This window comes from Rana temporaria, chromosome 2 (assembly GCF_905171775.1).
Source record: "Rana temporaria chromosome 2, aRanTem1.1, whole genome shotgun sequence".
NCBI lineage: Eukaryota > Metazoa > Chordata > Amphibia > Anura > Ranidae > Rana > Rana temporaria.
Window position 1 is genome coordinate 64831760 of NC_053490.1, and position 13280 is coordinate 64845039.

The 13280-nt window shown below is 42.1% G+C and overlaps 1 protein-coding gene across 2 annotated transcripts in view; it reads right to left on the reverse strand.

Moving 5' to 3' along the window:
* KPNA3 (karyopherin subunit alpha 3) overlaps positions 1-13280 on the reverse strand; it is a 65371-nt gene that overhangs the window by 29243 nt on the left and 22848 nt on the right. For both annotated transcript variants that reach the window (XM_040340284.1, XM_040340285.1), the window contains exons 2-6: positions 6884-6928; positions 6511-6600; positions 4015-4044; positions 2206-2258; positions 183-278 (exon numbers count right to left, since the gene is read on the reverse strand). In XM_040340284.1, coding sequence (XP_040196218.1) covers positions 183-278; positions 2206-2258; positions 4015-4044; positions 6511-6600; positions 6884-6928 — 314 coding nt within the window. The remainder of the gene's footprint in view (positions 1-182; positions 279-2205; positions 2259-4014; positions 4045-6510; positions 6601-6883; positions 6929-13280) is intronic.

A 13280-nucleotide genomic window follows, 5' to 3' on the forward strand; every position in this document is an offset into this window, starting at 1 on the left:
AATACTTTCGTTTTTAGTCACCAAATCAGAAAAAAAAGGTATGCAGATAAAAGGCTTTAATCTTTTCCTGATCGGCATACCGGTTCCTGGGTCAAGGAAGAACAGCCAGGTAACATGTTCAGAAGATCAGTGACAACCTCCATAATTTTAAAAAACAAGTGAAATCAACATTTCATACTTACTTATCATCTGCCTCTAAACATTTCACCAATATGGGCAGAATTCCGGATTTTATGAGGTCATCAATGGGTGGATTTCTGTCACTGGATAACAGCTTTCTGCAACAGAACATTGTACAGAAAATGATCAGTGTGTGTGCATGCTTTAGAGACCATGTTCTCGTGTGTGGTCTGTAAATATATATGTTGAGTTGGCCATACTTGCACATTAGATATAAAGATTATTTTCTTTTGTCTATCTCCTTATCTCACCAATGCCAGCCATATTAAAGCGGTTGTAAACACCAAAATATATATAAAAAAAAAAAAAAAAAAAAAAAAAAAGACTAGCATGCTAGCTCATTATGAATTACTTACCTTAGATCAAAGCCCCCAAAGCTGTCCTCGTATCCCCCTCCGGCACTCTGGCCAGAGCAGCGATGACATCACTCCGTCAAAGCCGGCATTATCCATTGATAAAAACGCCATTCTCAGTGCAAATGCGCCATAGACAACGGTGCATTCTTTGTGGCAAATATCTCCTAAACCGTATAGGTTTAAGAGATATTGCAAACACCTACAGGCAAGCCTTAATCTAGGCTTACCTGTAGGTAAAACATGTCAGAGAGGGCTTACAACCACTTTAACACTGAATATGACTTGCATGAGTGAATGTCACATTGTTGGAAATTCTGTTGACTATCACCTTCCAACCACAGCATTCATCCATGGTTTAAATCATCTCCCAGTTTCAAGCGACTTAAATTTCAGGAAGATTAAGACAAAAAAAAATGCCTTTTAGTTATCACTGCAGTGATTTTGACTCATTTCAACAATGATTTAAAATTCTTGGCCTCTTAAAGCTAAAAGCAAAGATAAGACTGCTGTGGCCAAAAGGTCCAAAACATCTTAAAGCAGAGGTCAACCTTTTATTTTTTTAAATAAAGGACATTTGCATGTCCTGCGTGCCCGAAGCCAATCTATCCCTCAGCTCAAGGGTTCTGCCGCCGTCATCTTCGGTAAGGGAATCAGGAAATGAACTTACTGGTTCCCTACTGCACATGCATGACTCGTGCTGCGCGATCCCACTGGTCCCTGCTGTCGTCTGGGACCTGTGTGTCTCCTAGAAGGCAGTGGGGCGGAAAAGGTGCCGAAAGTGGCGTAGATACCTGCAGGTGGCTCAAGTATCTATGCCCGGAAGTGGGAGCAAAATACCTGTATTAAAAAAGGTATCTACTCTCACCCCTCCCCCCTGAAAGGTGTCAAATGTGACACCGGAAGGGGGTATCCGAAAAGCAGAAGTTCCATTTTTGGGTGGAACTCAGCTTTAAGCGGATGTCGCATTTGTAGGCCCTGATCAGTAAGTATATAGAGGGCGAACTCCCATCTGTTTGTACGAGTCATTCCGTTGCAAGCTTTAGCAGGAAAGCATTGCTCCCTCATTGTCAAATACCCAAACTGTACGTTGTCAGCGATACAAAACCTCCCTCATCACAAGCAGGTCAGTGTTTCACCTCCTTGCTGGATCCTCCATAGCGATATTGAAATAGGCTGGCCATATACAAAAATGCTAAACTAATCCACCCCTTGAAAATAAATGCACTTTAATGCAGGTAAAAAAAAAAAAAAAAAAAAGCATATTTTTTGTTTCTGGAGTCTCTAAAGCAGGGATAAGCAATCAGCGGACCTCCAGCTGTTTCAGAACTACAAGTCCCATGAGGCATAAGACTGACAGCCACAAGCATGACAGGCAGAGGCAGATCGCCAAGACATGTAGGTCTGTCAGTGTATCTGTGTACCCATACATCTGTGCTCTCAGAGCAGGGGGCGTTTAGATTGTATAATGTTACGCCACGAATATGGATGTAACATTTTACGAAAGGTGAACTTATCTTATCCTTTTCAAGTGGGGTGGCTGGGAGAACACAGTTTAAGTAGGGGGGGGGGGGGAGATTAGTGAATGTTATATGCATGTCATACCCCAAATATTGGTGTAACATGCCTTTATCAACAAATACAAAGTGGATCAAATTGTGGCATGTATTACCTTGCCGCCTGTACAGCGCTGAGTTGGGTTGTTGGATTATCACTGGTTGCATTCTACAAGATAAAAAAACAAAGTCATAAGTGCAGGAATTTGGACAAAGAGGTTCCTGTAAGATCAATATGAGCTATTGTAGTGCGAGAGTTTCAATAATCATTCATAGCACTGATGTTTCATTTTTAAACTAGACACTAATGCATGTTTTCATGGTAACACACTAAGCGTTTTTTCAGTCAGCAGATATGGATCCTACGTGGATATATTTTGTATAACAGTTTTAACTTCTCTTACTTGGTCTCGTGTTTAAGACCCCATTAAAAGCCTTATTTGATACATGTTTAATAAGTGCAAAGAAATACCTGCTAATCGCACCAGAAATCTTGTCAGCTGTTCTTTTTTACATTGTTCCTAATCATCTGAGGACTCCAGAACCCCACCCCTCTATGTTACGAGGAAAGGGGGAGGTTTTTTTTGTTCTGTCACATTTTTCTGATATATTAGGGCAAGTGAACATTAGCACCCTAAAACAGCAAGTATGTTACTGGGAGATGAGGCAGGGGAAAATAAAAAAAAGGGGGGGGGGGGTAGAGATTAAAAAAAAAGAAAAACGAAGGCAGTCACCACAACCAAGGATTGGTAAACTGCAAGATTACATTTTTGTTCTTGGGTTTAGTATGCACCTCTGCCTAAACTGCAACAAACGTAGACTATTACTGCTGACGACTTCTGAGAGTAAGGGTCCTTTCACACGTGCGGATCGTTCGTCCATTTTTTCATACGTCCGTTTACGGACTGCAATGCTTTCCAATGGGATAGCGTACGTTAACGGATGAGCACCCGCTAACATCCGTCTCCGTTAAGCTCCGTTTTTTTGAACGGAAGAAAACCCTATTTTTCTTCCGTCAAAAAAACGGAACGGACGAAAAACAGATGTTAGCGGACGATCCGTTTAACATCCGATCCGCTAACATCCGTTTTTCATCAAAATATGTAATAAAAATAAAGTTCGAATGAACTCAAATGCTTGTTCTCGGGCCAGTGACTTGGATCAAACAAAATCAGCAATGACAGCCTACAAATATGTCTTATTACAGAAATACTAAGGCATGGTGGCAAACAATGGCAGTCTTGGCACAATACAGCCACGAAATTCAACAGGGAGATTTTCCTTTGTTGGCTGCTAGATAACAGCGAGTGGTGACCTGCTTAAAGTGACATTAAAAGCTTCCTTTTTTATTTTTAAAACAAATAAGTCATACTTGCCTGAAATGTGCAGTTAATTTTGCACAGAGTGGCCCCGATCCACCTGTTTTGGGGTCCCACGGCGCCCCCCCCCATAGATAACCCCCTATGGGAAGCTCTCTCGAGGGGGTTACCTTGCGGGTGCGCTCCTATGTCATACACTTGGAGTCCATAGACGCCGAGTGTATGACTTGGCCCCGCCCCCTGGTGCCCACGTCATTGGATTTGATTGACAGCAGCGGGAGCCAGGACTCCAAGGAGAGGACAGCTGGGACGCGCCCACAGAAATTCGGGGCTCAAGTAAAATGGCAATAACTCTTCTAAATATTGTCATGGCTTTCAATCAGCTAGTGTTCAGCTACAAAAATAACTGGGAGTTTCCAAACTTACAATAGTCATACGATTGTAGAGTTAAACAGTTGGAAACTGCTGCTTAGTTTTAACTGAAGCGAGTTACGTTACATGGCACCCTGGTTGAGAAATGCCTCTTTAAAAAGGACAAATTTGCCCTTAAAAAAGCTAGGTTATATAGCTTTCAAGTAGTCAACAAAAAAAAAAAAATGCACATACCTGTAGTATTGCTTCTAGTGTTACGTTTTGCTGAAAAGAAAGCATAAAAAAGTTAAATTAGTTTAAGGAGAGCAGTGAATGGGTACATTCAGTAGGTAACAAATTTACGCTTTTATTGAAGGTTTATATTTAAACTAATGGTCAAAACCAATGGACACTATTCTATACTCCTACACCTTTCTGCTGCCTTTGTTATGGTTGACCACCCCCCTCCTCCAAAAACTCCACGTCTTTGGTCTCAGCGACTGACTGTACTCTTCACTGGTTCTCTTCCTACTTATCCAACCACACCTTTAGCGTTACTTACAATTCTACTCCCTCCTCTACCTTTCTCTGTTGGGGTCCCCCAAGGTACCGTTCTTGGGCCTCTATTTTCAAGCTACACTTCCTCCCTGGGTCAGCCGATAGCCTCCCATGGCATCAAAAACCACCTCTACACCCAAATCCATTTCTCTACCCCTCAGCTCACTCCCTCCATCTCCTCACGCATCATAATTTACTAACAGATATCAGTCTGGATGTCACCCCACTTCCTCAAACTCAATCTATCCCAAACCAAACAATTTTTCCTCCGCCACGTCTTCCCCTGATCTGTCCAAAAAAAAACAAGCAAACAATCTCCACATGCCAAGGTCCTAGGTGTAATCACCTTTAAGCCCCGCATCTAAATCACTGTCCAAATCTTGCCGCTGCAACATCTCCAAAATACACCCCTTTCTAACCAATGATACAACAAAGCTCTTAACTCACTCCCTGGTCACCTCGACTATTCCAAGTCCCTCCTCATTGGCTTACCTCTACATATGCTACCCCCCCAAATCCATTGTGAATGCTGCTGCCAGACTCATCCACCTTACCAATCGCTCTGTATCTGCTACTCCTCTGTCAATCCCTGGGATCAGGCATGTAGCTTCAGCCATGATACCCGTATAACCACCGCAATAATAATATATATATATATATAGCCAAAAAATAGCCAAAAGTTTTGAGAATGACACAAATACAAATTTTCACAAAGTCTGCTGCCTCAGTTTTTGAGATGAGAAATTGCATATACTCCAGAATGTTATGAAGAGTGATCAGACGAATTGCAATTAATTGCAAAGTTCCTCTTTGCCATGAAAATTAACTTAATCCCATAAAAAAAAATTCCACTGCATTTGTGAAGAAGGCTTCAGGGTGCCCAAGAAAGTCCAGCAAGCGCCAGGACCGTCTCCTAAAGAGGATTCAGCTGCGGGATCGGAGTGCCACCAGTGCAGAGCTTGCTCAGGAATGGCAGCAGGCAGGTGTTAGCGCATCTGCACGCACAGTGAGGCGAAGACTTTTGGAAGATGGCCTGGTGTCAAGAAGGGCAGCAAAGAAGCCACTTCTCTTCAAAAAAATAAAAATAAATCAGGGACAGATTGATCTTCTGCAGAAAATATGGTGAATGGACTGCTGAGGACTGGGGCAGAGTCATATTCTCCGATGAAGCCTCTTGCCGATTGTTTGGAGCATCAGGAAAAAGGCTTGTCCGTAGAAGAAAAGGCGAGCGCTACTATCAGTCCTGTGTCATGCCAACAGTAAAGCATCCTGAGACCATTCATGTGTGGGGTTGCTTCTTTTCCAAGGGAGTGGGCTTACTCACAATTTTGCCCAAAAACACAGCCATGAATATAGAGTGGTACCAAAACACCCTCCAACAGCAACTTCTTCCAACAATCCAACAACAGTTTGGTGAAGAACAATGCATTTTCCAGCACGATGGAGCACCGTGCCATAAGGCAAAAGTGATAACTAAGTGGCTCGGGGACCAAAACGTTGACATTTTGGGTCCATGGCCTGGAAACTCCCCAGATCTTAATCCCATTGAGAACTTGTGGTCAATCCTCAAGAGGCGGGTGGACAAACAAAAACCCACTAATTCTGACAAACTCCAAGAAGTGATTATGAAAGAATGGGTTGCTATCAGTCAGGAATTGGCCCAGAAGTTGATTGAGAGCATGCCCCGTCGAATTGCAGAGGTCCTGAAAAAGAAGGGCCAACACTGCAAATACTGACTCTTTGCATAAATGTCATGTAATTGTCGATAAAAGCCTTTGAAACGTATGAAGTGCGGTAATTATAATTCACTACATCACAGAAACAACTGAAACCGATTTAAAAGCAGTTTAGCAGCAAACTTTGTGAAAACTAATATTTGTGTCATTCTCAAAACTTTTGGCCACAACTATATATATATATATATATATATATATATATATATATATATATATATATATATATATATATATATATATATATATACACACACACACATACATATACACACACACACACACACACACACACACACACACACACACACACACACATACATACATACTATTAAGGTGGTTAACAAAAGGAAAAACAAAAATCCAAAGCCTTTGATGAGGTCGTCGGATAACTCAAACATGCATAGAAATTAAATCACATCAAGTATGCAAAAAGAATAAATCAAATAAGCCGACATACAGATTTGAAGTCTCCGTCAACATCAGAGTCCTCTAAACTTTCTTCTTGTGGAACATTTCTCTTTTTCAAAAGGTGTTCATCTCTTTTGTTCTGGAAAGGTAAACAGGAACTGGTTACTTGACAGAAAGGTCTATAGTGACATCAGGGCTTCAGCAACTGAGCACAGATACAGCAATCCAACCAACGAGAGGCATTGCAGTTAATTAAAGCTGGACTCCAGATAAAAATACATTTCTAATGCAACTATTCTTTCAATAATACACTAAACTTATCTTTCAAAACACAACTAGAGTAAGTAACCACAGTCATTCTGACATATAGACAGGGTGGGAAAAGACATCTGACTTATGTAGCTTATGTTCTTGTGACTTACCTTTCGCAGCTCGACGGTCACTTCATTTCTGTGTCTTCGCATAGTCTAAAAGAAAGGAGATTGAAAATTAAGCCACTGAACGAAACATTTTGACAAACTGAATATTTCATATCGGATTACTACATTGAGATTCATAGGTTCCAGGCAGTCAACCCAAGTAATATTTTTTTCTCGTTTTGTCACGCTAGCGGGTGGAATCACCAACCTGTTTTCTTCATTCTTAGCCTATAGCAGTAAAATCTCAGCATCCAGTTCACACTTGTGATAAAGCCACTACACAAGGATCATTGTTTCTCCAACACTCTATTTTTTGTAATGTAAAAGTAAAAAAAAAAAAAGGTGAGAGACTTAAAGGGGTTGTAAAGGTTTGCTTTCTTTTTTTTTAAAATAGGTTCCTTTAAGCTAGTGCATTGTTGATTCACTCACCCTAGGTTTCCCTGCTAAAGGATTTTTTTCTTTGTCTGAATTTATCACTTCCTGTTCCTCCTCAGTAAGCTGTTCTGGCCGACTAACCCCCAGCCAGAACGGCTTGGATGGGGGCAAGCTTACTGAGGAGAAACAGGAAGTGAGAAATTCAGACAAAGAAAAAAAAACATTTAATAGTGAAATTTGAAGGAAAAGGTAAGTGAACCAACAATGCACTCGCTTAAAAAGGAACCCATTTAGAAAAAATAAACCTTTACAACCCCTCTAAAGCAGTATTTAACCAAAAATGTAACATATTGCAGCTTACCAATTGGATGTGGTGGCTGCATTGGTGATCTGGACAAGAACACATTCTGTATTAGAATGCCATGTGCAGCCCTACCAAAAAATCTTTAGTAGTTGACCCCCTTCGCAGGATGGGCTGGATGTATTAAGTTCTCCCCCAGTGACCAGCTTGGTTCTTTCATATGAGCTCCCGCTGTAGCAGCAGTGCCGGAGAGAATGCTCTGCCCATGTGCAGTGTTTGAATGAGCCATTCGTGATGAATGCCGGGGTGCACGATTGTGTCCCAGAGTGGCAGAACGGGGGAGATGCCCATGTAAATAAGGCATTTCCCTGTTCTGCCTAGCAATATGACAGGGATCTACTGCTCCGTCATTGGGAGCAGTGATAGCCCATCCCCTCTACAGTTAGAATCACTCCCTAGGACACACTTAACTTCTTGATCGCCCCCTAGTGTTTAACCCTTTTCCTGCCAGTGTAATTTACACAGTAATCAGAGCATTTTTATAGCACTGATAGCGCTGTATAAATGACAATGGTCCCAAAATAGTGTCAAGTGTCTGCCATAATGTGGCAGTCCCGATAAAAATCGCCATTTCTAATAAAAAAAAAAAAAATTAAAAAAAATATCATAAATCTATCCCCTATTTTGTAGACGCTACAACTTTTGCACAAATATACGCCTGTTGCGATTTTGTTTACCAAAAATATGTAAAACACATACATATCGGCCTAAACCGAGGAAATTTTTTTATATATATTTGAGGATATAGCAAAAAGTAAAACATTTTTTTCCCCCAAAATTATTGCTCTTTTTGTTCATAGCACAAAAAAAATAAAAACAAACACAGAGGTGATCAAATACCACCAAAATGGGAAGGATGTCAATTTTGTTTGGGTGCAATGTTGCACAACCGCCCATTATAGCGACGCAGTGCCGTATTGCAAACAATGCTCTGGTCAGGAAGGGGGTAAATTCTTCAGGGGGTGGAGTGGTTAATAGACAAGCTGTGAACTGAGCTTTCCTCCCTCCCCCTCACAAAATGTATATTAAGGCCCCTTCCACACTGGGGCGGGATGTGCGGTGGCGGTATAGCGCCGCTATTTTTAGCGGGGCTATACCGTCGGAATTGCAGTGGTATTCAGCCGCTAGTGGTGCGGTATTAACCCCTGGTAACAGCCGAAAAAAGGTTAATACCACCAGCAATGTGCCTCTGCAGAGGCGTATTACCGCGGTTTCCCATTACTTTCAATGGGAAGAAGCGGTAAACACACCGCTCCAAAGATGCTGCTGGCAGGACTTTTGGAGCGGTCCCGTCAGCGCATCGCCTCCGGTGAGCATGCAGTGCAGGAGTTTTTCAGGCGAAATATAGGCGCCATTTTTAGCGCTAAAGACTCAGTGTGAAAGGGGCCCAAGTGTCGAGAAAACTCAGAAGCGACTCATGCCAATACACACTATAGGAAAATCGGGCATTCGTCTGATTTTTCTCAATGTTTCACAGCAACGGAACCAATAAAAGAAAATTCTTGCGAATATTCTCGTACGACAAAAGGCTTTTTTGTTGATTGTTTCTGATCATGCGCAGTCTCTTCAGATTTTTCTTGTATGAAAGCGGTACACAAAAACGAAAATCGTTTGTTCTGTTGCAGTACGAGAAGTATGAGGAGTTTGTCCAGTAAAGAATTTGGTACGAAAATTCACAACCAGCTGCCGAAAATTCTTTGGATGAAAATGTTCACCCGATTTTCTTAGTGTTTACGAGTCTCAGAGAAACAAAAGCACCAGAGACACTTAGGGCTCATGTACACTGCAGAAAGAAAAAGGCTGCTTTTACAGGCGTTTGAGCCTGTATTTGTCTACCTAAAATCTTGACGTAGCTTGTGCATCGTTGTGCTTCTTTGATCATAAGGTTTTTTTCACAAACCCTCCACAAATTTTTATATATTTTTTTGTGCATTTTTCAATCTTTGAGCTTTTTCACGTTTTTTTTTTTGAGCACCTTGACATCTTTTTTTGCTCGAAAGCTCCTCTCAAAAAACGCAAGTTTGGTAGGGGTTTTTTTCTGCCTGTAAGCATATGCCTGTAAACTCCTGAACAGGCCATAGTGTGCATGGACATATTGGCTAACAGAGGGGAGTTTCCAGGAAGAGAAAAAAAAAATCCTGTAGGAGCCGATTCTTTGCGATGCGCCTTCATGAGCCCTAAGGCAGGAAGTCGGCAGAGATTCAAACCATTAATGGGCAGTCTAAATGTACCAAATTGATCGATCAGCTGGATTCTCTTGTGATTATTACTAGCGGCTGCTGTAGTTGCCTGCAGTAATCACTGTCTTCTCCTGGCGAAGGCTGTCCTTGCTGGGAGAAGACAATTGCCCCGTCTACGTTGATGGGGCGTATTTGCAGGAAATAAATTTACACAGCCTGCCTTAGAGCTTTTAAGATAGAAAAATAAACGACTGCAGATATACAGTACAAGCTCATTTCATGATTGAGGTTTACAACTACTTTATTAGGAGAAGTCCAGCCTGAGCTCATTTGGCTGTAATTCTCCTATGGGTCACATGAGTGGAGAGTGTTTTGCACTCCTGTCCTGTGACCTGTTTTCAGCAGAGAGCAGTCTGAAGTCCGCTCTCTGCTGGCATCACCAAGATCAGTCCAGGCATCACGTCATTCCGACTTCGGAAGTCTGGGTCTGCCAGGTACCTAGACTGATGGCAGTCTAAGCGAGCCTCTGAGATGGCCGCTCCCCGTTCCTCCACAGCTTAGCGCTCCAATGAGCACGGAGGAGCGCTGCTGACCGTCGGGCAGCAGCTCTCAGCTCAGGGAGGCGAGAGAACCAAGCCATCGGTGGTGGTCGGTTACTCGGTTCTGAGTGAAGAGGCGGTGGGGGACAGATGCATCAGACCGATGCTACATGCACTTAGGCAAGAATAAATATGGGATTAAAAAAAAAAAAATCCCATACTTCTCTTTTAAGCCTGTGGGCTGTACATAAAGAAATCTGACAGATTCCTTAATCCAAATAGGCTGACGACAATTTTCTGCCCAGTCCCTTCAATCTTCTGATTAAGGTGGTCAAGCCGAGTGGTGCCAGCATAGCCACCTGCAGATTTCACCCTGCTCAGCCAAAATGTTATACATGTATGGCTGCTTTAGTACCCAGTCACAGCTGTATCACAGTGAACAGCTAGATCAAACAGAGCAGGTCTGCAAACCCTGAACATTTATGCAGCGATAACCGTGTACATAAAGAGAAAAGCATTTGCAAAAGTTCTACTTTTCATAACACCCCAAATTCCAACACTTCGGAACAGAGCAGAATGTTACAAGACAATTTGTACAGTTCCAACCTTTTCTCATGGGGCGTGTCACACCATGCTACCTTGGCTCTGAAGCCCATACACACTAAATGGAAGAGAAGGTACAAGCTGTACTATAGGTCGTAAACAACCTTCACGTGATTCGAAAGTAAAAGAAAACCACTGGAACCTCAGTTGGAAGAAAGAAAAAAAAGTTATTTTTTTGCATATTAATATAAAATGGCTGTAAACCCTTACATATACCCAGTGAAGTGACTGACCTCAGGTGAAAACACAGATGGAAAAATAAATGAATCCACCTACAAACGTTGTACCAGTTTATAAATTCTGGACTTTGAATGGAAGAAGAGAAGACTGCAGAGAAAGTTTGTCTGAGAGTTTAGGAAAAAAAAGGGGGGGAAGAGAGCTGAAGTTATACACCGAGGTCTGAGAGCCGATTGGAGGGAAGGGACACACTCCCCTTCACACAGCAGCTCGGAGGCTGTCAATCGGCTGGAGATCCCTCCTGTGTCACCACTTTTCTCTTGGTGCCAGAAGTGACTCATTGTGATAGAGGAACAAAGCAGCAGACAGAAATTACACTTGGTGTTCTTAATTGAGACAAGTACACCACTATAGGGATATGCTTTATTCATATTTCATGTCTGATCTTTGCAAACACTCAAATCTACTTGAGAGGTCCAAACTAAGATTAAAGGGGTTGTAAATTCAGAAGGTATTTTAGGCATCAAGATAAAAAGCAGCCCCCCTATTACCGTCGCCCCACCTCTTTCAACAATTCTCTTTGCTGTCCGGGACGCTTCTTTCTCCTGATTGGCTGAGACAGCAGCTGCGCCATTGTCTCCCACTGATGTTAACCAATGTCACTTAGCCAATCAGGAGAGAGAGAGGGGGTGGGGGCTGAACCGCAGCTCCATGTGTGAATGGACACAGGGATCTGCAGCTCAACTTGGGTGCCCCAAAAAGCAAGCTACTTACTGTGCAAGGATGGGCCCATAGGCACAGAAGAGGGACCCGAGAAGAGGAGGATCCAGGCTGTTCTGTGCAAATCCACTGCATAGAGCAGGCAATAACAGGTTTGTAATTTTTATAGAAAAAAAAAAAAAGAACAAGACTTTACAATAACTTTAACCACTTGATTACCGAGCCTGTTTTTCAGATTCGGTGTTTACGAGACTAAAACAGTTTTTTTTCCTAGAAAATTACTTAAAACCCCCAAACATTATATATATATTTTGTTCTAACACCCTAGAGAATAAAATGGCAGTCATTGCAATACTTTTTGTCACACCGTATTTGCGCAACGGTCTTACAAGCGCATTTTTTTTGAAAAAAAAAAAAAAAAAACACACTTGTTTGAATAAAAAAATAAGACAACAATAAATTTTGCCCAATATTTTTATATATTGTGAAAGATAATGGTACGCCGAGTAAAATGGTACCCAACATGTCATGCTTAAAAATTGCGCCTGCTCGTGGCATGGCGTCAAACTTTTACCCTTAAAAATCGATAGGCGATGTTTAAAAAATTCTACAGGTTGCATTTTTTGAGTGACAGAGTAGGTCTAGGGCTAGAATTATTGCTCTCGCTCTAACGATTGCGGCGATACCTCACTTGTGTGGTTTGAACACCGTTTTCATATGCGGGCGCTACTCGCGTATACATTCGCTTCGGTGCGCGAGCTCGTCGGGACGGGGCGTTTTAAAAAACATTTTTTTTGCTTTCTTATTTATTTTTATTTAGTTTATAATTTTTTTACACTGAAATAAAAAAAAAAATCATCACTTTTATCCCTATTACAAGGAATGTAAACATCCCTTGTAATAGAAAAAAGCATGACAGGTCCTCTTAAATATGAGATCTGGGGTCAAAGACCTCAGATCTTATATTTAGACTAAAATGCAAGAAAAAAAAAAAAATTTGAAACTCATTTTTTCAAATGAAAAAAAAAAAAAAAAAAAAAAAAAAAAAAAAAAGGCTTCTTTAAGACGCTGGGCGGGACTGACGTTTTGACGTCACTTCCGCCCAGCAGAGCTATGGGGACGGGTGAAGGAGATTTTTCCCCTCACTCGCAACCCCAGTCAACAGCCGAACGCACCCGATCTCCTCCGCCACTACCGACGGCTACGGTAAGCGGCGGAGGGCGCGGGAGGGGGGGCCCTCTCCCGCCACCGATAACGGCGATCTCGCGGCGAATCCGCCGCGGAGACCGCCGTTATCGTTTACAGGACCGTTGGCACTAAAGATGGATACCTCGGTTGTGGCAGCAGCTGCTGCCATTCCCGAGATATCCATCTTTAAAAACAGGACGTCATTTGACTATGGGCCAGTAACCAAGTGGTTAAATGATGGTTCTCCAGCTGTGAAA